The sequence below is a fragment of the Rana temporaria genome, chromosome 11 (genome assembly GCF_905171775.1).
Source record: "Rana temporaria chromosome 11, aRanTem1.1, whole genome shotgun sequence".
Taxonomy (NCBI): Eukaryota; Metazoa; Chordata; class Amphibia; order Anura; family Ranidae; genus Rana; species Rana temporaria.
This window is the reverse complement of record NC_053499.1, coordinates 151236090-151260443: the sequence shown is the minus strand read 5'-3', so window position 1 is coordinate 151260443 and position 24354 is coordinate 151236090. Positions and strand designations below refer to the sequence as shown.

Below are 24354 nucleotides of genomic sequence, written 5' to 3'. Positions count from 1 at the left end.
CTCGGCGCTGCTGCCAGAGCTTTGTTCTAAGGTAAGCACTTCATAATGTGCTAGTATGCGATTCATACTAGCACATATATTATGCTATTGTCTTGCAGGTTTTTTTTTTGTTTTGTTTTTTGTTTCTTTTTTCCTTCTTTTTTCCAGCGGTTTACTACCCCCTTTAATCTGCATCTGAGCATCACAGCCCAAAATGCTGTTTAATTCATTTTTAGTATTTAAAGCAAACTCACCCATCCATCCATCCACGTCTCCATGCTTTATTTTGTTGAGAAATTGCTTTGAAAAACACCCCCTAGCATTTCTAGCTGTAGAATTTACTTCCTGGAATCCATCTGCCCTCACTCAGGCAGGAGGGTGTGCTTAGCTGAGAAAGCCCCTTCTCCTGATTGAAGGAAAAAATGCCCATGAAGATTTTCCGGGGATCAGACATAATTTTGGCCTAGGCCAGAAAGCAAGATGAGGAAGAAATAAAAAATAGTAAATATAGTAATATACCTTCCTATTTACTATTGCTAGCAGCAAATGTATTACAATTAGTTAATGTTGATTGAGAGATTAAAGTTCTGCTTTAAGATCTTTTTTTCATTTTAGGTTGTTCAGACCGGTCCCACCTACAATCTAATGCTGAACAGGAAAGAAGTGTACAACTTCACCTACATTTTGGAACAGTGGAAGAAGGTTTTCAGTCGTGGGACAGTGCTGGTCCTGGGTAGGTCAAGTACTGCTTGAATGTTAAAGTGATACTAAAGGTTCAGTTTCTTTCTTTTTTTTTTTTTTTTCTTTAAATAACAAACATGTTATACTTGCCTCCATTGTGCAGCTCATTTTGCACAGAGTGTCCCCGAACGCCGTCTTCTGGGGTTCCCACGGCGGCTCTCACGGGTCCTCCCAGCCTCAGAAAACCCCCTAGGAGAAGCGCTCTCCCGGGGGGTTACCTTGCGGGCGTGCTCCCGTGTCCAGTTTGGCGTCCATAGCTGCCGAATGCAGGACTCGGCCCGCCCGCGGCATTGGATTTGATTGACAGCAACGGGAGCCAATGGCTGCGCTGCTATCAATCTTTCCAATCAAGAGCGGAGAACCCCCGGGCAGGGAGACTGCATGTCTTCGCCGTGTGACATTCCAGGGCTCGGGTAAGTAAAACTGACTGACAGAAGTTTTTTCACCTTAATGCATAGGATGCATTAAGGTGAAAAAAAACAGGAGGGTTTAAACCCCCTTTAATTCTTTCTTATGCTTTAAGGGCCACAGGAAGTCTTAACCTTTTGGATTACACTGCCACCTGCAGGAGAATTGGACATTTGCAAGCAAAACTGTAGGCCAGCCCAAGATATAACTCCTTCTCCAATAACCAGCTTGCCAGAAGGATGCACATCTTTTCTTGTGCTCTTCTGTATTAGACTGACCTATTTATTGCCAACAGCTATAGAGTCTTCTTCCTGCAAGGTGTATAATTGGACATGGAAGGTATACATCCTTGGTGCGAGTCTCAGGGTTCCACCATGAGAGTTTCTCCATGGGCTAAATCCTGTCCTTCCTGCAGCAGGTCCTGACCAGCGCTTGGCTCTCAGCACTTTAAAGGGTCAAGTTTCTGGCCTTTCTGTTCTTTTTCAAAGACTTTTAGCCACTTACTACCTGATTAAGACCCTTGTACAGGGAGTCTCCTATGTAGCTTCTCCAGTTACTCCATGGGACCTAAATCTGGCCCCCTCTGCACACCAGAATCAGCAGTTTGAACCCATTGCAGTCATTTCTCTCTGCTCCAACCACATAGATATTTTACTTTTAGCCATAACTTGTGTGCCTGAGCTGGCAGCCTTATCTTGCAGTGAACTATTTTGGGTTTTGCATAAGGACAAGGTGATGTTGAGGCCAAGGACTTCCACCTATGCCTAGGGTAGTTTCTGTATTTCACCTTAACCAGAACTGTCCCGACTCACTCCGGTTTACCAAAATTAAGTTTCTCTTTATTGCTTAGATGCGGTCCAGGCTGTAAGTCTATATTCCAGCCACTGCTTCATTCCGAAAGATTCATTACCTTATTGTGATCCCATATAAGCCCCAAAAGGGTGCCCTGGCTTCTTGTTCCACCGTTTCTAGGTGGCTTAGATAGGCTATCATATGAGCTTATGTTCTCAAGGATTGGGTTCCACCCCTACTTGTCAAGGCAAACTGTACGAGATTTGTGAGTGTTTCTTGGGCGTTTTGGCATGAAGCATCTGTTTCACAGATTTGCAAGGCTACCTCCTAGTTCTTCTCTAAGTTCTACTTGGTGAACGTTGCAGCCTCATCTGATGTCAGCTTCAAGCATAAGGTCATTCAGGTGGCAGTATAATCCAAGGTTAAAGGGGTTGTAAAGCTTTGTGTTTTTTCACTTTTAATGCATCCTATGCATTAAAGTGAAAAAACACCTTGCAGTCACCAGCCCCCCCGAGCCCCCATTTTACTTACCTGAGCCCCGAATCTCCGTGGGTGCGATCGCGCGTTGCTTTCCCCCAGCTCTTGTCGGCTCTTCATTGGTTGATCGATAGCAGCACAGCCATTGGCTCCCGCTGCTGTCAATCAAATCAAAAACCGGGGTGGGTGGGGGGCGAGTCATACATTTGGCGGCTATGGCCGCCGAGTGTATCACATGGGAGCACGCCCGCAAGGTAACCCCCTCGGGAGAGAGCTTCCCAGAGGGGGTTAGCTCTTGCGGGGAGGAGCCACGAGACCCCAGAAGAGGACAATCGGGGCCACTCTGTGCAAAATGAACTGTACAGTGGAGTGTAGTATGATATGTTTGTTTTTTTTAAACCGAACCTTTAGTATCCCTTTAAAGATTTTTATTATTGCTGCCCAGAGTTGGGCTGGATGGAAGGATGATGGGCAGATGTACAGAAATATAACTACTATATTGATCCCCTTATCCCTGTTTTATTTTTTCATATCTGCATGTCATATATGTGCCTCTTTTCTTGATCCTTATGCTTCTGTTTGCAGTGGTTACCGATGACTATGCTCCCATTCTGGATATCACTGATGCCACGTGCATCATCCACTACAGTTTTCCACAAAATACTGATGTGTTGAACAAACGGCTTTTTTCTTTGCTGGATTACATTCAGAGTAAAATGGATAAGGTAAGACACCATGTGATCTGGGTTTGTGATCTCTTGTGTAGCATTTTTACTTAGGTAAAGGTTAGGATTTTTTTGGGGATTTCTGAATGAACTTCTGTAGAAAAATGCCATATATACTCGAGTATAAGCTGACCCGAATATAACCAGAGGCACCTAATTTTATCACAAAAAAATGGGCAAACGTATATACTTGAGTATAAGCCTCGGGTGGGAATGCAGCAGCTACTGTAAGAGGGTCAACAATGCCCATCTGCAGCCTCACTGTGCCCATCTGCAGCCTCACTGTGCCCATGTACCTTTGATCCGCTAAGTCAGTCTTGATGAGGATGGAAGGGATTTGGATTTCTCAGCAGGGCTGTATGCAGGATTACAGACATTATAGGAAGTCCGCGCCGCTCACTGTAACAAAGCCCCGCCTCCTCCTCGTCTGTGATAGACAGAAGACTTAACTGAATCAGTGCTCCGCCTATCAAGGAGGAGGAGGAAGGGCTTTGTTACATAGGACCGCGTTAAGACTGACACAGCGGGAGACACTCGAGTGTAAGCTGAGGGGGGCCTTTTCAGCATAAAAAAATGTGCTGAAAAAGTTGGCTTATAGTCGAGTATGTACGGTAATCAGATTTTTACGTTAATTAGAGAAAATATCCGAAGAGCACAAGGCTTTCTGTCCTTGCACCATCCATGTTATCATACAGACACTTTCCCCTTGTGTCTCTGCAATTGAAACCTGAACTCCCTGATACTTGCCTGATACTCCCCTTGCCTGCTCTTCCCCTGTCCTTGGCTACTAGGCCAGAGCCCTCTCACCGGGTAAGAAGCCACATGCTCCCCCATACCCAGGAGCTCGTATTGTCAGCTGTGATAGACATAAAAGCAGTGGGGGAGACCTCACAAAGTAAATATAAGGGAGTTGGGGAGGGAAGGACTTTTGCAGAGAACCTTGTCACTTTACATAGTTTGTCAGGTTGAAAAAAGACACAAGTTCATCCAGTTCAACCATAAAAAAAATATGTCATACAATCCCATATACCTAATTCTATACACACAGTTGATCCAGAGGAAGGCAAAAAAAAAAACACAGCAGAGCATAATCTAATTTGCTATAGCAGGGGAAAAAATTCCTTCCTGATCCCCCGAGAGGCAATCGGATTTTCCCCGGATCAACTTTAACTATAAATGTCAGTACCCAGTTATTTTATGTACATTTAGGAAATAATCCAGACCTTTCTTAAAACAATCTACTGATCTGGTCAGAACCACCTCTGGAGGAAGTCTATTCCACATTTTCAGCTCTTACTGTGAAGAAACCTTTCCGTATTTGGAGATTAAATATCTTTTCCTCTAGACGTAAAGCGTGCCCCTTTGTCCTCAGTGTTGACCGTAAAGTGGATAATTCAACACAAAGTTCACTATATGGACCCCTATATTTGTACATGTTGATCATATCCCCCCTTAGACCCCTTTCACACTGGGGCGCTTTGCAGGCGCTATAGCGCCATGAAAGAGCCGCTGCTGTCTCTCCAATGTGAAAGCCCCGAGGGCTTTCACTCTGGAGCGGTGCGCTAGTAGGACGGTAAAAAAAAGTCCTGCTAGCAGCATCTTTGGAGCGGTGAAGGAGCGGTGTGTATACTTCTCCTCCCCATTGAAATGAATGGGCACCGTGGCTATACTGCCGGCAAAGTGCTGCTGCAGCAGAGACTATAACTGACTAAGTGTGATCTTGTTACCTAGTAATTGGAGAAAGGCCAAGTCTAAGAGTATAGGCCTATAGCTTTGCGCGCTGCAGTTGAGGTGCATTGAGGATAACTGGTCATAGACCTGAAATGTTCTAAAAGCTATGCAGAGATTTTGATGGAGAAACCTAGGGCGCTTTAGATTGGCATCTATGGCATAAAGGATCCTGGGTAGCAAGGGGTCTGCGGTAATTGTGTGCTGCTGGTACCCATCACATTCTTCTTAATTCACCAAACAGATGTGCTGAGAGCATCGTTCCCTTCTGTGTAGGAAAAAGGGAATGAGTTTGGATTGGTCATCCAGTGGTTGGACGTAGTCGTCATCTCCCTTCATCTTGCCTCTTCTGAGCCAGATTATATCTAGCCACGCTCAGGACTGTATAATGTTCTTTTCTCCTGGGCCATGTATTGGCTCCCTTTATCCTAACTCTTCTTAATTGTTCCAGGTCACCAGACAGGAGCAGGATTGCTTCAGAGCCAAGTCCATTCTGCTGATGACAGACAAGCACGCCCGACATGCAGTTGATGTGCTGAATTCTTTAAAGCAGGCTCAGGCCACAATCCCGGTAGAACTCGTAGACCTTACCGAGGGAATCCTGAAAGCCAAAGAAGAGCTCAAATCCAATGAAGAACTTTGTCCACATCTCAAACGTTTAGGCTATTGCATGTGAGTGCAGCATATGTGCGATTAGGAGGGAAGGTTTTCATGCCTTATCAAATATTTTATATATCGTCACACAAAGTGTTTCCCTTGCCGTCCCCAGAAAACAGAGCAGGACCTGAAATATAATCCCTGACTTTTTAAGGGTTCAGTTTAAAGGGGTTGTAAAGGTAAATGTTCTATGCATTAAGGTGAAAAAACATCCGACGGTACCGGACCCCCGTTTTACTTACCTCAAGCCTCAAAAGTCCCGCGCGCGTCCTCGTGATCCTCTTCGGTTCCCAGCCTGGCCGTTGATTGGCTAGGCTGGACGGATTGATAGCAGCGCAGCCATTGGCTGGCGCTGCTGTCAATCACATCCGATGACGCGGCAAATCACGGGAGCTCGCTCGCATGAAGGTGGAAAGCTTTTGCGAGGAGGAGCCGAGACAGCCGCCAAGGGGCCCCAGAAGACAGGGTTAGGGGACACTCTGTGCAAAACGACCTGCACAGTGGAGGTAAGTATAACATGTTTGTTATTTAAAAAAAAAAAAAAAAAAAAATGTTTGCCTTTAGTGTTCCTTTAACTCCTCCCCAGGCTGTTTTGGCTCTCTCTCTCTTCTCATTGGCTTAGACACAGCAGCTGGAGCCATTGGCTCCTGTTGCTGTCAATCACAGCCAGTGGGGAGGGGCCAAGCTGAGCTCTATGTTTTATAGAGTGCCCTCGTAGCAAGCGGCTTGTTATGGGGGCAACTCGGCTGGGGGAAGGAGCTATGAGCACCAGCAGGGGATCTAAGAAGGGGAGGATCAGGATGGCGCTGCGCAAAACCATTAAATAGAGCAGGTAAGAATAACATGTTTATTTTTATTTGCCTAAAGCAGGTGTCTCAAACTGGCGGCCCTCCAGCAGTTGGGAAACTACACGTCCCATGAGGCATTGCAAGGCTGACAATTACAAGCATGACTCCCACAGGCAGAGGCTTGATGGGACTTGTAGTTTCGCAACAGCTAGAGGGCCGCCAGTTTGAGACCCCTGGCCTATAGAATCACTTTAACCACTGCAGGCTCCAGGCTTTTTTTTACACTTTTGTTTACATGTATAATCTGTATAATTAGTTATAACTCCCAAATATTATATATATTTTGTAAAGCAGAGGCCCTAGAGAATAAATTGGTGGGTGTTGCAATTTTTTTTATGCCGCACGGTATTTGCTCAGCGTGTTTTTTTTTTTTAAACTCAATTTTAAAGCAAAAAAACACAATACATAACGCATATTTATTTGTAAAAAATAAAAATGTTACCCAAGTAAATGGATACCAAACATTTCATGCTTTAAAATTGAGCACAACGTAAATTTTACTATTTATAGGCAACACTTTAAAAGCTTTTACAGGTTGCTATTTTGTTTTTTACACTGTTGCTTTACTTTTTTTTTTTATTACTTTTATTGCTGTCAAAAGGAATGCAAACATCCTTTGTGACAGTCGCTTTTGTGAATCGCAGCGATTCCGACGTAATTTGGAACGCGGAGATAACCATGTTGAGCTGGCATGCATTTGTGTATTTTATTCATTGCATATTCTTTTTATGTCTATTTGCAGCCGAGATACATTTTCTTGTCCCAATCGGCATCATATTAATCCCATGACAGACCTGCACAGGAGAATGGGTCCTGTTGTGGAAGCTGACCAGAACATTACGGTAAGTATAATGTACTTTACACACAGTGGGCCAGATTCACAGAAGAGATACGACGGCGTTTCTCTGAAACGCCGTCGTATCTCTGAGTATCTATGCGACTGATTCATAGAATCAGTTACGCATAGATAGCCCTTAGATCCGACAGGTGTAATTGTCTTACACCGTCGGATCTTGGGATGCAATACCTCGGCCGCCGCTGGGTGGAGTTTGTGTCGTATTCCAGCGTCGGGTATGCAAATGAGGTTTTACGGCGATCCACGACGGTTTTTCGCGTTCGTTACGTCGTTGCTAGTCTAGTTTCCCGTCGCAAAGTTAGTCGTCGTTTTACCTGCCCTAACCTTACACAGCCCATGTTAAACTATGGCCGTCGTTCCCGCGTCAAATTTAAAAAAAAAAATTTCTTGCGTAAGACGTCCGGGAATACGAAAGTACGCTACCCACGTCGCCGTTTGAAAAAATGGCGTCACTTCGCGCAAAGCACGGCGGGAATTTCAAAACGGAGCATGCACAGTAGGTCCGGCGCGGGAACGCGCCTAATTTAAATGGCACACACCCCATTGAATTACGCAGGCTTACGCCGGAGGCCGCCGGCGTAAGTTTTCACGCAAGTGCTTGGTGTATCAGGCACTTGCGCTGAAAACTTGCGGCGGTGTAACGTATATACGAATCTGGCCCAGTGGTTCTACAAATGAGATTACTCAATTGTCTTGCATGAGTGGGGAGCATGGTAAACTGAGCTTGTTGAGTCATTGCTGAGAGGGGGAGCGGGCTGAGCTAGGCTCTTAAAGGGGTTGTAAAGGTACAATTTCTTTCCCTAAATAGCTTCCTTTCCCTTAGTGCAGTCCTCCTTCACTTACCTCATCCTTCCATTTTGCTTTTAAATGTCCTTATTTCTTCTGAGAAATCCTCACTTCCTGTTCTTCTGTCTGTAACTCCACACAGTAATGCGAGGCTTTCTCCCTGGTGTGGAGTGTCGTGCTCGCCCTCTACCTTGGACTACAGGAGAGTCAGGACGCTCTCTATGTTGTAGATAGAGAACTGAGCTGTGTGTTAGGCCCCATACACACGACCGGATCTGTCCGCTGGATTTTAACCTGCGGATCAGTTCCAGCAGACAAATCCGGTCGTGTGTACGGCCTAGCGGACATTTTTCGGCGGACATTTGTCCAGCCAACCGTTTTCAAGCGGATAAAAATTTCTTAGCATGCTAAGAAATCTTTCCGCTGGAAACCTGTCCGTCGGACTTATCCGGTCATCTGTACAGACTCACCGGATAAGTCCGACCGATCCCCATCCCTCGCATGCGTCAAAGTGATTAGACGCATGCGTGGAAGTATTTACCTTCCAGGGTCGCTGCGTCATCGGCGCGGCCACGTCACCGCGTATGTTTTCCGCAGGGATTTTGATCTTATGGTGTGTACAGCCATCAGATCAAAATCCGGAGCAGAAATGTCCGAGGGAAACGGTCCGGCAGACCGTTTTCATCGGATATCCGCTCGTGTGTACAGGGCCTTAGTGGGTGTCCTGACTCTCCTGTAGTCCAAAGGAGGGGGCGAGCACGACACTCCACACCAGGGAGAAAGCCTCGCATTACGGTGTGGAGTTACAGACAGAAGAACAGGAAGTGAGGATTTCTCAGAAGAAATAAGGACATTTAAAAGCAAAATGGAAGGATGAGGTAAGTGAAGGAGGACTGCACTAAGGGAAAGGAAGCTATTTAGGAAAAAATATCGTACCTTTACAAGCCCTTTAATGTGATGCAGTTGTGCGCTCCATGTTTTACGTACCTATGTGTGTATCACAATGCTGTCCCACTGTTGCAGGTTCTTCCTCTGTGTATTGTGGATGCTTCCTGTTTCTACGGACGGATAGTAACAAATGATGACCCATATGAGAAACTTGCCAAACAACTCGATGAATATTACCATTCTGCAGAAAACAAGGTGCCTGCTGGGAAAGTGGAGACCAATCAGCTGTGTGCTCTATGCAATGTCTCTGCCTATCACAGGTACCGACACGGAGAACTGTTGATGTGATATATTCTGTCAGTAAATAGGAACTTTAACAAGCATCTCCAGCATTGTAACCATCAATGTCCTGTGTTTTTTTATTTTTTATGCACACAAGTTGTTTCCTTTTTAAAATGCACATTTTTCTCTTCCTCTATCCTGACAGGGTTTTAGTGTTGCAAACAAGAATAGTGGCCAGTGTTTTCTATGTCACTGTGAAGTATATCGATGAGGGAGGGACGGACTTTATTCCGGGACATATGCTGCTCAAGCTTCCGTTGGTATTTCAGTCTCTTCCACCGCAATACTTGGAGTTCATCATCTGCAGAGTAAAGCCTATTGACACCGAGGTGAAGTGGGACTCGAAGGTAAGGTTTCAGAGAAGCTCATATTGTGGGGAAAGGCAGGGACTTTGCTCGAATGTCCCTACTTTTTCTTTGAGAATGTCGGGCTCATAATTTGGGATAAAGGAAAAAAGGTAGGTTGCGCTCAGAGTCATAATTTGGGATGTGTACTAGCTCTCAGAGCAGCTTAACCCTTTTGCACCAGCGCCTTCCGGACCTTTAAGAGGTCTCAGATGCCGGAAGGTGGTGTTTATGATCATGTGACCCCCGTGAATGGCTGTCCCAGTGAGCACATGATCGGAATGCTCCTGATCGCAAGAAGCGATCGGGAGTGTGTCGTGCTTTCTGTTAGCTGCTGGAAAATGTGCCAAGGCCCACACACCGAGAGGCTGCATATTTGCGTATTGTCGGCCCCTAGGGGGTTAAGGCTCAGTTCACATATGTCTGGGCACCCTTAAATCACTAGGAAAAAGACCTGATTTAAATCAACTCGACTTCAAATCGTAATATTTAAAGAGCAACTGTCATCTCTGTCCCGCAGTGGCTCCTCCCAGGGCCGAGCTGCCCTATAGGCCCACTAAGCAAGCCGCTTAGGGCCCCGCAAAACTGCGGAGGGCCCCCCAAATTACTAGAGGCCCCGCCTGGTGAGAAGTAATTTTCGGCCCCTCACTCTACTTCTCAACTCGCTGGCTGCATGGGAGAAGAGATAAGAAGGCAGCACCCCCCCCCCCCTCCTGCTTGTCATTTCCGACAGCAGAACACCCAACCCCCCGCCGCTTATCAACTTTAACGTGACATGTAATTTTGCTTGGGGCCCCAGGGAGGTCAGGATCGGCACTGGCTCCTCCTCTGATCCGCTGTAGACTCACCGACAGCCCCATTCACTTTAATGGGACGGCTGGTGATGCGGCAGTGACACAACAAGGTGAGGGAAGTGGCGGCAACTAGTGAGTGGATGCCCGCTAGCAGGCGCTGCCACGATGGATATGACATGACAGGTGCTCTTTAAATGTAAGGACTTATTCTTGCTGGTAGTTAGAATCTTTATTATTTGCAAACAAAGTGAAGGTTTCCTATTTAGAATAACAAGCCGTCAAGTTAGTAAAACAGCGATATCAGAACCGATTCAATCATACAGTTTGTAGTGTACATAGATTTGCAAAACAATGGGATAAAGGAATATTCCTGAACATACTTTACTTTCTGTGTCTGTCATCAGGTGACTCGGATTATTAATAGAAGCATCAGAGGGAAACGTCACAGAGCCAAGGTCGTTCTTAATTTAGGAAAAACCTACTGGTTGGACCCCATGGTAAGATGATGATGTAGACTGGGTTTATATGGATAGGTGTACTGCTTATTGTAAGGTGTTATTACATTGGAAACTATTGTACTACCTTTACTGGATGATTTGCAGTTCTCTCTGTGAAATCTACAAAATAGGATTGGCCAGAGCAAAAGGAGTTTCCTTTTTAATCCATTGAAAAACAGGAATTCAGATACAGTTGGGTTATACTGCCCCCTAGAGCATTGGTCTCCAAACTGTGGCCTTGGGACCAGATGTAGCACTTTGCTTTCCTTTATCCGGCCCTTGGGGCACATTTCCTCCCACTAATACAAGACACTATTCCTCCCACTGACACCAACAATGGGGTTCTTTTCCTCCCACTGACACCAACAATGGGGTTCTTTTCCTCCCACTGGACACCAACAATGGGGTTCTTTTCCTCCCAATGACACCAACAATGGGGTTCTTTTCCTCCCACTGACACCAACAATGGGGTTCTTTTCCTCCCACTGACACCAACAATGGGGTTCTTTTCCTCCCATTGACACCAACAATGGGGTTCTTTTCCTCCCACTGACACCAACAATGGGGTTCTTTTCCTCCCATTGACACCAACAATGGGGTTATTTTCCTCCCATTGACACCAACAATGGGGTTCTTTTCCTCCCATTGACACCAACAATGGGGTTCTTTTCCTCCCATTGACACCAACAATGGGGTTCTTTTCCTCCCATTGACACCAACAATGGGGTTCTTTTCCTCCCACTGACACCAACAATGGGGTTCTTTTCCTCCCACGGACACCAACAATGGGGTTCTTTTCCTCCCACGGACACCAACAATGGGGTTCTTTTCCTCCCACGGACACCAACAATGGGGCTCTTTTCCTCCCACGGACACCAACAATGGGGTTCTTTTCCTCCCACGGACACCAACAATGGGGTTCTTTTCCTCCCACGGACACCAACAATGGGGTTCTTTTCCTCCCACGGACACCAACAATGGGGTTCTTTTCCTCCCACTGACACCAACAATGGGGTTCTTTTCCTCCCACTGACACCAACAATGGGGTTCTTTTCCTCCCACTGACACCAACAATGGGGTTCTTTTCCTCCCACTGACACCAACAATGGGGCTCTTTTCCTCCCACTGACACCAGCAATGGGGCTCTTTTCCTCCCACTGACACCAATGATGGGGCGCTATTCTATCCACTGGCACAAACTTTGAGGCACTATTCCTCCCACCAATTCCCAGTGATGCATTGTTTTACTCCCACTGATGCCAGGACAATTTTAAAATTTTTACTTCCATTGGCCACAATCTGAAATCTAGAAAGTTTGGAGACCCTGGCCTAAAGAATGATTGAACACTGGCAAACAGAAAAATCTAAATAAGCCAGCCCCAGTTAAACCCCCTATCTATCCAAAAGTGCATTTAACTGACATCCATCACCTTTTGAAGAAATGCAAGCTGTGACCAAACCACCTCTTATGGAAGGAATGCAGGCTTACCAGCTACATGGGACTCTAATTAAAGAAAGGTCAGCAGAGCATGTGGCCAAACAACCCAGCCAGGGTCATCCAGGAGTGGTTCTGAATTAAAAAAAGTAGTAGTACACAGACCACAGGATGGAACTGTGGGTGTCCTAAGATAATACAGTACCACGTCCTAACTAGGATAGAAAAATTAATGTTGGAGGAAATCAAAAGTGGTTCTGAAAGATCACCTCAGAGGTAGATGGTTGGACAATATTGATCATCCCAGAATCATCCCAATTGATTCATCCCCATGACATAGAAGAAAATGCTCCAAATAGTGTAAAACCTTGCTAGTAAATTTAAGTTTAAAATTTCTCTTATATCGATGTGTCATACATAGCGCTATAAAAGAATCCTCACCGGCCGAACATTCAGCATACCATCCGCACTTCCCGGAGTGAGAACACGTGGCGACGTCATCACGTCGCTCCACCCTACACGTTTTGTCACACAAGAGGTTGTCCAGAATCTCCATGGTCAGACCATCATTCAGGTTTATGATTTCCTGGATTGGGTTCCAATCTACTGAATCTGCCATCTGGTCTTCTGTTCAGTTTTTATTTTTATTTTATTTGTATTTTATTTTTTTTACCCTTAATGGACTAGAAAAATAATAGTGTTTTTCTACTCGATGTAAAAACTTTTTCTTGAAATCTGTTGATTGACACAGATCCACCCCCTCTTAATTTATGATTACGCTTTCTGTACTCTTGCTAAAAAACTGAAGCATGCTGTTAGTAGGAGGGAGTACCTTGGGCTGGCTTACAGTCTTAATTTTTGTTTGTCAGTGTTCAGTCCTCTTCCTGTAGGTGGAAGAAGAAGAAAACAATTTTAATGTGAATCCAAAAATATTATTTTCCAGTATATCAGAGTGATTGATTGGATTGATTGATCACTGACCTGTGTGACCTCTCTGTGTAGGTGCAGATAAGCTCATTGACTGGCCTTTCCACCGTTGTCTATGACCTAAATGTCCGCCAGGAGATCTTCGCTACAGGCATGGCAACTGATAACCCTGAACATGTGACCCATCTGAAAGCCCTGCTGAATTCTGCCACGACCCCACTGACGGCTTCTGTTAGGTTAGTGTCTTAATAATAGACTGTAAATGGTGTCATGTGAAAACTATGTTTAGATGGATTTTTTTACATATTTATCTTTTTAGGATTTTTTGGTGGTGGGAAATGGGGGGAAAAAAACACCTGGAGCCTCGCGCTGATTTTCAGTATGAGCCTCCCAGCCCAGAGAGTATATGTGAATAGTACCTAGCCAGTATTCTATCCCCCTTAAAGTGGAGTTCCACCCTAAAAAAAAAAAAAAAAAAATACATAAAAAATCCTGCAAAAAAATTAAAACAAACATTTTTTTACTCACCAGATAAGGTGGTTGCTATGCGGAACTTCCTAATTTGCCCCTTTCTAGTCCGCGGCAGGATTTCTTCCTCGTCCTACTCGCGTTGTTTTCTGGTGAATGGGGCGCGCTGCCTTCTGGGAATTGTGTGTATCCCAGAGAGCAGCCGCCCATTCATAAAGCCATTCATAAAGCGCCGCGAGACTCGCGCATGCACAGTAGGAAACGGGCAGTGAAGCCGATGCCTGTTTCCCTTCGTGAGGATGGCTGCGCCGGGAGCTGCCAGGATCGAGGGATCGGGCCCGACATCGCGGGCGAGTAGGACAGGTAAGTGTCCTAATTAAAAGCCAGCAGCTACAGTGTTTGTAAATGCTGACTTTAAAAAAAAAAAAAAATTAAATCGTGAGTGGAACCCCACTTTAATGCTAAAGCACCTTCCTAACACTTAGTTGAGCCTGTCACAAAAATAATTATTAAAGCCCCTGTTACTTGTAAACGAAGAGTGTGCTCACCCTTCTCAGTGCCTGCACTGTCGATTACTGTTATGTTTATTAGAAATGGTCCCCTAACGTCTATTGGGAAACTGACACTTTCCCCAAGGCCCTTTGGATCTCAGTGGTTCCTGCTGCTGACCTCCATGCCACTACTATACCCTATAATGGGTAGCGATCAGCAGGAAAAACCAGTGAGCGCTACAGGGCACCCAGAAAAGTGACACTCTTAGAAGTGTTTGTTTCTTAGCAGACAGGTGGCATTATCCATGACCACTCTTCCTTCTCACAAGGTAAATGGGGATCCAAACCGCCACACACCAAAGAAAGCCTGGGTATCTGACAGATGAAAAGCCGATTCAGCCCAGCTCCATCCTTGCCGCACCACGGCCCTATTTCGCCCTGAGGGTAGGACGAAATGCATCACCTCCATGACGAAGCCCTGAGGATATGACGTAATGCATCACGTCCATGACGAAGCCGTGAGGGTAGGACGAAATGCATCACCTCCCTGACGAAGCCCTGGGGGTAGGGCAAAATGCATCACCTCCATGACGAAGCCCTGAGGGTAGGGCAAAATGCATCACCTCCATGACGAAGCCCTGAGGGTAGGACGAAATGCATCACCTCCATGACGAAGCCCTGAGGGTAGGACGAAATGCATAACCTCCATGACGAAGCCCAGAGGGTAGGACAAAGTGCATCGCCTCCCTGACCAAGCCCTGGGGGTAGGGCAAAATGCATCACCTCCATGACGAAGCCCTGAGGGTAGGACGAAATGCATCACCTCCATGACAAAGCCCTGAGGGAAGGACGAAATGCATCGCCTCCCTGACGAAGCCCTGGGGGTAGGGCAAAATGCATCACCTCCCTGACAAAGCCCTGAGGGTAGGGCGAAATGCATCACCTCCATGACGAAGCCCTGAGGGTAGGGCAAAATACATCACCTCCATGACGAAGCCCTGAGGGTAGGACGAAATGCATCACCTCCATGACAAAGCCCTGAGGGTAGGACGAAATGCATCGCCTCCCTGACGAAGCCCTGGGGGTAGGGCAAAATGCATCACCTCCCTGACAAAGCCCTGAGGGTAGGGCGAAATGCATCACCTCCATGACGAAGCCCTGAGGGTAGGGCAAAATACATCACCTCCATGACGAAGCCCTGAGGGTAGGACGAAATGCATCACCTCCATGACGAAGCCCTGAGGGTAGGACGAAATGCATAACCTCCATGACGAAGCCCAGAGGGTAGGACAAAGTGCATCGCCTCCCTGACCAAGCCCTGGGGGTAGGGCAAAATGCATCACCTCCATGACGAAGCCCTGAGGGTAGGACGAAATGCATCACCTCCATGACAGCCCTGAGGGTAGGACGAAATGCATCGCCTCCCTGACGAAGCCCTGGGGGTAGGGCAAAATGCATCGCCTCCCTGACAAAGCCCTGAGGGTAGGGCGAAATGCTTCACCTCCATGACGAAGCCCTGGGGGTAGGGCAAAATGCATCGCCTCCCTGACAAAGCCCTGAGGGTAGGGCGAAATGCCTCACCTCCATGACGAAGCCCTGGGGGTAGGGCAAAATGCGTCATCTCCATGACGAAAGCCCTTTGGGTTGGGTGAAACGCATCGTGGCGGGGGGTGGCCTGGATGAAGCTCATTAGGTCCTCATTTCCCTTGTGTGTACAAAGCCGGGACAGTCTCTCTCAATGCCAGTACCCTTCTCGTTGTGTGTCACCAAATGGACATTTTGGTACCGAAAGTGAAAATTCAGGATGCACTTGGCTGAAACCGAAAATGACAGTTTTTAAAATATATATATTATATTTGACTTTTTAGTTAATATTATGAATTTAAATGTATTGACTGCCATTATTGGCACATTTAGCGCAAACAAAGCTCAAGAAAAATGCATCCCTTTTAAATGTATGTCTTTCCATTGGTTCGTTGCTCTTCCGTTGTGGTGTTAAAAATCTTGCTTGCTGCATTTTTAGTCAGTTAAAAAAAACGCACCAAAAATGCATCAATAGCGCACCCGTGTTGAGTTTTAGATGGGTTTTTGAGTCAAACACACCACAGTAAAATCGCGGTAAAATGGCATACGTTTTGGGCACCATTATCAGCATATTTTTCCTCTGTCAGAAAAATGGTGAAACCACCATTTTCGTCCGATGTGTTTCAGCTGACGAAATTTCAGTGCATCTCTACTTGTGATGGAGACGTGGAGCGGCCCCTAAAGTTTTAACACTGACACTTGCACATTCCCAGCTGGGCATTATGGTTCATTTTGCCTGCTGCTACATTCCTACACTGAATCTGTCACATATGCCATACAGGAGAAATGTCACCTTTTTAATTTATAAATGTGATTGTCTTACTGTAAATCATCTTATCAATGTTGTATTGGAAAAGCCTTGTTCGCCTAGTTGTAACTTCACATGTACTCTCACACTGCATGTGATTCTCATTCCTGCACATCAAATTTTAGAAGCTCGTCAGATGAATGTTTGACTCGGTCAAAGAGGGTTCTTGGGAGCATTCCTGAGGAGCCACGGGCCACAAGTCCTGAGGAGCCACGGGCCACAAGTCCTGAGGAGCCACGGGCCACAAGTCCAGAACCACGGGCCACAAGTCCTGAACCACGGGCCACAAGTCCTGAACCACAAGTCACAAGTCCTTTACCACCTGCCCAGGAGAAGGAACCCGGTACGCATTTTGAAGTGTATTTTGTGTCTATGGACATTGTAAAGGTTTTTTTTATTATTGAAGTGGTATTAAACTAAGTTTTTTTTTTAGTTTTTTTTTATCAATAACAATTTTATTGGTCAATGGTTCAAGTGTACATAACATACAGCCATTCAGTGCCTTAGGCACGCAGGGGCAAAATAAAGAATAAACACAGTGGGCCGGATTCAGAAAGGAGATACGACGGCGTATCTCCGGATACGCCGTCGTATCTCTGAGTTTCGGGGTCGTATCTATGCGACTGATTCATAGAATCAGTTACGCATAGATTTCCCTAAGATGCCAAGTTAAAGTAAACCTGGCATGGCCATAATTTAGAGGGGAGGGGAAGGAGAGGCTGTGTGAAGAGGAAGAGAGGGGAGAAGAGATGCAGCCATTGCACAGTGCTGGATCTGACAAATACATTTTAATTTTGATTGCATTAGGGTAAAAAAAGTTTTTAGCTTTAGTATCACGTTAAAGCAGGGGTGCCCAACCTTTTGAATAGCGAGGTAACCTATCGCCGGCTAAAACGAGTGGAATGGGTGGATGACAGGTCTGTGTCCACGCTGCATATGCTGAACGGACACGGACACAGCCCATGCTACTCTATGGGCCCTCCAATTTATTCCACCCAGATGGAAGGGGACAGATTTTTGATTTTTTTTTTTTAAGCGGATTGTATTGGAGGTAAGTGGGGGTAAATGGACATAGAGGTGAATGTGAATAGAGAGTCTGATTGGGTCCTAAGGCTACTTTCACACTGATTCACCCCATGCACCTGTGGCTTTCCTGCAGGTTAGCTGCACTTTGCCATAGACTTCTATTATATACTGCATGTGTGGTGCAATTTCTGAAAGCGCACCAAACCCGCAGGTGATAACTGCACTGATTTCAGTAATAAACGTACCTTTTAATAACAATCTTCCATTCAGTTTTTCCCGGCTGTTGCTGTCCCAGGCAGAGTGCATTTGGTATCGATTATGACAGGAGCTGGCGCTATACAGGAAACATCAGCTTATGTGGCTCTGCTCTGCAGCTGCTTGCTTTCTCTACCGCCAGCTTCATTCACAACACTGATGCTCTAGGATGACGGGTCAGAAACCTGTGATCTGGGCTTGCCAAACCACTATCCCAGTGCAGGAGGTCGTGGGCCACATCAGAAGGCTCCGCCGGCCACATGTGGCCCCCGGGCCACTGGTTGGACACCTTTGCTTTAAAATGTATGTCAAGGCATTACCCAAGATGGTCAGAACCTTCCCTCAATCCCATTCACTTTCCGTCCTCAAGGAGCAACAGGAAGCAAGTTCACTCACCCATTGGATTATTCTTGCATCTTGCTCTGATTACAGCTCTAAAATGTGTGATTCCCCCTCACTTTCTGTCCCAGTGACAGTGTATAAAAGAACAAATATAGGGGTACACAAAAGAGAAAATAACAAATACAGGGGTACACAAAGGATAAAAGGACAAATGCAGCAGAAAAATAAATTGACACACCTCCTTGACTTGTGTATCTGAATTGGGTCGTTCACTACTGTCATTTGTTTCTCTCTAGATAAGCAGGAGGATAAGCCCAAAGACCTTCCGCCGATTCAGAATCCTCCATCTATGAGGTTTGTTTGTTATTTGTTACAACTATTCAGTAGTAATGTGGACACTACTGTTTAGAGGATTTAGGGCCAATTCATGTGTTTTACCGCATTGTTCCCCATTCACACTACAATGCAGCCTAGTGCTGTGCTTAAATGCAGACATGCTGCATCCTATTGCAGCACACAAGCCCGAATAGCATTGCATCACACTGCCCGACATTGCAGTGAATGAAGTGTACGATTTGTACACTTCAGATAAAGTTAGTACAAGACAAAAAAAAGGGGAGCAGTGCGATGCGAATAATCGCGCATCACACTGCCCCCTAGCGCAGCACAGGATGACTGGAGCAGTGAAACGCTCGGCTACTCTGTGATTTCACGGAGGGGCAGTGTTTATTGGCCCTTAAAGGGTTTGTAAACCCTTGTGGTTTTTCACCTTAATGCATTATATGCATTCCATCCTTAATGCATCCCATCCTCGGTGAGGACACGCTGTCCCTCTCTCCACGGGGTCCCGGCTCTTGATTGGATAGATTGATAGCAGCGCAAGGTAACCCCCCGGGAGATCGCTTCTCCTAGGGGGTTATATGATGCGGGAGGAGCTGCGAGAGCCGCCGAGGGACCCCAGAAGACGGTGTTCTGGGCCACTTCATGCAAAACGTAACTGCACAGTGGAGGTAAGTATGATATGTTTGTTATTTTTATTTTTTTTAATAATCGGAGCTTTACAATCACTTTAAAGCGGAGTTCCACCCAAAAGTGGAACTTCTTCTTATTCGTCTCCTCTTCCCCCCCCCCCCTTTCCGTGCCACATTTGGCACCTTTTAGAAGGGAGGGGGTAATGGGGACCTGTTTTTGACACTTCCGGAGACGGTGGCGCAGTGAAGCTCGGCCTCTTTCCTCCGCCGCTGGTCCAATTGGAAAGCACAGCAGAGAGCCAGCTGTGAAGCCTAAAGGGTTCACTGCCAGGTTCTCTTCCTGGCAATGGCAGCAGCTGCACCTGACAGCTGACCCTAAGATCGGCTGGGGTCCTGACATTGTGGGCTCCCTGGACAGGTATGTGTTCATATATATATGTAATTTGATACAATAGATTCGTATTGCATAACAGAAGATAATGATAGCAATAAGATTCATAGATATTATATAATCAATAAACCAAAAATATCACTCAACATATAGATATGTAGCCTGAGAAGGCCAAGGGGAGAGAGAAAAAGGAAAATGGATGGGGAGGAGGTGCATTGCTAATTTTTAAACATGTAATATATTGTTACAGGTCACATGAAATAGGAGATACATTCTCCATAAAACAGAGGGTCATTTTTATTCCTTTATGACCAGTGTGAGCGCAAACAACAAGACTGTTGGGTCCTCCTTCCCTGGAGGGTCTTGGGCAGCTTATTTATTTTCTCAATTTCTTAAATCTTCCCTCTTTGAATTTGTTTTGTAGTTTTCACCCAGTAGTGAAATGGTATGAAAAAGGCGACATGGTTTTCTTGGCTGTGAAATTACAAGAGATAAGAGATCATAAGTGTACATTCTACCCAACCAGAGTGCTATTCAGGTAATTACATTATGGCTTGTGTAGCCGTTATAAATGTTCTAAAAATAATTATATACACTTTATGGCAAAAAGTTTGATATCTGACCATCGTAGCTAAATAAACTTGCTGGACATCTCATTCCAATAACACAAGGGGAAATTAGTCTGGCGATAAAAAATACAGCCACAGGAAAGAGTCAAGGCCCTGACTGATTCACGATCCTATACTATCAAAAATGTAAAGAACAATTAATTACAAAATTAAGTGTATATATGAATGGACTGGAAAAGGAGGAGGAGATCAGGAGGGAATCATTACAATCTCATATAACTGTTATTCCGAAAGAGGGAAAAGATACAACCCGTTGTTCCAGTTATACCAATATTGTTGCTAAACGCTGACACAAAACTTTATGCTAAGATCCTGGCCACAGGACTAAACGAGCTGATGCTCGAGTGGATCCATGCTGACCAGACTGGTTTTATTCCAGGAAGGGAAGGCAAGGATAACGGGATAAGAACATTGCTTTTGTTACATAAAGTAAGAGGTGAAAAGTCCCCAGCCCTACTTCTGTCAATAGATGCTGAAAAAGCATTTGACAGGGTAGACTGGGGATTTATGATGGAAACATTAGAGAATTTGGGAATGGGCCCTAGGGTGACCCAGTGGATTAGCTCTCTCTAAATGTTTAATGGAACTAGACAAGGATGTCCACTTTCGCCCCTTCTTTTTTGTACTGTTGCTGGAGCCATTATTGGCTACCATCTGGAACAGTGCAGATATAGGCGTAGTGAAGATTGGAGATGAGGAACACAAAGTGGCAGAATATGCTGATGATGTGTTGTTTTTATATAACCAATCCAAGAACAACATTACCACACTTATTAAAGAGTTAAGAAAATATGGAGAACTGTCTAACTTAAAGATCCACACTGCAGTCAGAAATCCTAAATATAAGCCTAAGTAAGAAAGAAGAGCTAGCCTTGCAAAGGGAACTCCCATTTACATTGAGGAAAACAGATATAAAATACCTTGGGATAAAAATAACACCATCAAAATAAGTTGATTATATTTGGAGAATCAAATAAATGTAAAATAATAAAAAAAAGGAATCGTGCGACTCCGTGCTTTTTTTTCTTCCAGTTGTCATGCTGAAGGGAAGCATTATAAAGCAGACTTTGATCTCTGTAATGAAACTGTTGCTGAAAAGTCTCGGTGTTCAGTGAATAGCGGAGAAGCTCTCATTTCTTTAGAGAAAAAGAATCATGAATCATGGGCCAGGTTATTAACACAGAAGGTGAGTCGCGGGATATATAATGTGCTTCTTGTACAGTCTGTAGAGCTTAATGGACCAAACTGACCAGTGCTATACTCTTCTTCAGAACCCATACGTCACCTACGACTATGACCAGCTGGAAGATTCGGAGGAAAGCAACTCGCCTCCTGCAGGTACGGCCTTTCTGCTTCACAATGTAAATCTCCATACTGAAGGAGCAGCATTATAGCGGTACAAGTACTAGTACAGGGACCACCATTGTAACCTAAAAATCGTATGCCATCCCACAGCTTGGACATACCATATATAAGCACCCATTGATGTTCTGACAGCTTTTTTTTTTTAAATGCTGAGCTCCTTGCAGTTATATAAAAAAAACAAATGCAGTGGAACCTCAGATTGCGAGCATAATCCGTTCCAGGAGAATTCTCGTAATCCAAAGCACTCGCATATCAAAGCGAGTTTCCCCATAAAAGTCAATGGAAACTAAAATAATTTGTTCCGCATTGACTTCAATGGAATGCAATACCGAATGTAACCAGAGGTGGGGGGGGGGGGGCACCGGAGAGCCTCGGAAAGGCAGAGGACAGCTCGGCTGACCTCAAACACCCGGGAACAGACTATTTCCGAGCATTTCCAAACAGCTTTGCTCGGCTCCGGCGCCCCCGCACCTCAGGCCAAATGCGGTACTGCACACCCCATTAGCTTGAATTCTGCTTGTTTTATTTTTTTTGTAGAAGTGGTTGCAAGCTGCGCGTCGATCATCTGGTTCAGGGGGAATAATGCACCTGCAGAGACTTGTTGTAGCACCTGTGTGGAAAGGCACTTCACTGGGGTGTTATGATTTGAAAATCTAGGGACTGTACAGAATACTGTAATATCTAGTATCTCTGATCCTTTATCTCTGTTCTCTTCCCTAGTGTTTCAAAACAAACAAAAACCCATGAGCAAGTCCTACACCGTCGTGTGTGAGAGCGCGGTGTCCACCGACTACAGCGACACGGAAAGTTTGAGTGATTAGCCCAGTAAGAAGCAGAGGACCAGTTTTATGATGTCATTCTTCTATTCTTGTAACTGTCCAATAACACAGCTCAGGGCGAAACACTTTCTTTGTATATTCTTGTAGATAGGAGTTGATCTATATATATTTTTTTTCTGAAACCGAAGTCTTCCAGCTATCACCGAAAAATGTGATTATTATTATTATACAGGATTTATATAGTGCCAACAGTTTGTGCAGCGCTTTACAACATGACAAGTGAAACACGACAAGCAGAAAATTAAACTAAATATCCCGACACCCCCCTAAAAATCCCCAATTGCACTTAATTTTGACTTTCGTCATGCACTTTATTTCTGTGGGTGGGAGAGATCTAGGATAAAACCGGACCTGGGAATCATCCTGACAAACTCCACCCAAAGCGCAATTTTTCATTCATTGTGTTATTCACATAAGGTCTACTCCTAGCCAAGATCTCTCTCACCAAGCCCCCCCACCCCCAAACACACTTTGTGTTATGCTGCGTACACACGATCGGAAATTCCGACAAGAAAAGTTCGATGTGAGCTTTTGGTCGGAAATTCCGACCGTGTGTAGGCTCCATCGGACTTTTTCTGTCAGCAAAAATTTTGAGAGCTGGTTCTCAATTTTTCTGACAAGAAAAGTACTTGTCGGAAATTCCGATGCGCAAAAAAACACACACATGCTCGGAATCAATTCGACGCATGGTCAGAATCATTGAACTTCATTTTTCTCTGTCTTGTCACCGCGTTCTTGACGGTCGGAATTTTGTGTGACCGTGTGTGTGCAACACAAGTTTGAGCCAACATTCCGTCTGAAAAAAATCCACGGTTTTCTTGTCGGAATTTCCGTGCGTACGCGGCATTAAAGATAGAAGTGGGGAAATTGGATGCACTGCTCTTTATTTTACTTGTAGTTTGAAGGTTTTACAGTGTTGTTGGCGAGTCTTGCATTCTGCACCATATAGGCAATACAACATTTCTCCAGCTGGTCAGCGCAGGAAAAATAAATAAATATTGCACCAATTAAGCCCCACCTGCTGTGCCAGTTTAGCCCCACCCTCTGTAATAATTCAGTTCCACCGACCCCCCCCCCACCAATGAAATCCCCACCTCCTGTAACGGGCCCCCTATCTCCTGCACCACTTAGGCCGTAATGAAGTCAAGTTCCCCAATACCAGCTTTTCTTGGCCAATTAATATTGCTTTGCAAGCTAAGAACATGGCCAGAAAGTGTCTGCGCTGTGAATAAACGTGATTGGTCACCTGTCTGCATAATCTGATCTCTCCTACTGTTCAGCTAAGTTTTACAAAACTGCGATTTTGGGCCTGTAAAAAAGAACCTGCGCTCGCTCGCTACCTGCTTGCTGTGGGCGACCTAAAGAATTGGGGCCCATTCACACCTAATGTATATTGTAACACACATGTACGGGGGGGATAATAAATGTTGCAGATTTTGTAAGTTTGACCACTTGCGCAGCAATGAAGGGTCTATCATTGTTATCATAGGTGTGTTTTAACCACTTCAATACCGGGCATTTTTACCCCCTTCCTGCCCAGGTCAATTTTCAGCTTTCAGCGCTATAACATTTTCGATGACATTTGCGATAATTTTTTCCTCACAAATAGAGCTTTCTTTTGGTGGTATTTGATCGCCTCTGCGGTTTTTTTTTTTTTGCGCTATAAACAAAAATTACCAAAATATTGAAAAAAAACACAATATTTTTACATTTTTGCTATAATAAATATCCCATTTAAAAAATAAAATAAAAATGTTCCTCAGTCTAGGCCGATATGTATGCTTCAATTTTTTTTGGTTAAAAAAATCGCAATAAGCGTTTATTGATTGGTTTGCGCAAAAGTTATTGCGTCTACAAATTTGTATTAATATATATATATATATATACCGTATTTATCTTCCTATAACGCGCCCCGGCGTATAGCGTGCACCTCCAACCTGGAAGAAAAATTCCTGGAAAAA

At 45.0% G+C, this 24354-nt stretch overlaps 1 protein-coding gene across 1 annotated transcript in view; it reads left to right on the top strand.

Annotated features, from left to right (window-relative positions):
• Positions 1-22442, top strand: part of TDRD12 (tudor domain containing 12) — a 60130-nt gene extending 37688 nt beyond the window's left edge. The window contains exons 21-34 of the mRNA XM_040327785.1: positions 595-712; positions 2983-3122; positions 5302-5522; positions 7098-7197; positions 9021-9205; positions 9373-9574; positions 10770-10862; positions 13300-13460; positions 16701-16918; positions 18495-18552; positions 19985-20098; positions 21222-21375; positions 21461-21527; positions 22275-22442. Coding sequence (XP_040183719.1) covers positions 595-712; positions 2983-3122; positions 5302-5522; positions 7098-7197; positions 9021-9205; positions 9373-9574; positions 10770-10862; positions 13300-13460; positions 16701-16918; positions 18495-18552; positions 19985-20098; positions 21222-21375; positions 21461-21527; positions 22275-22375 — 1932 coding nt within the window. The 3' untranslated portion in view covers positions 22376-22442. The remainder of the gene's footprint in view (positions 1-594; positions 713-2982; positions 3123-5301; positions 5523-7097; positions 7198-9020; positions 9206-9372; positions 9575-10769; positions 10863-13299; positions 13461-16700; positions 16919-18494; positions 18553-19984; positions 20099-21221; positions 21376-21460; positions 21528-22274) is intronic.
• The last annotated feature ends 1912 nt before the right edge of the window (positions 22443-24354 follow it).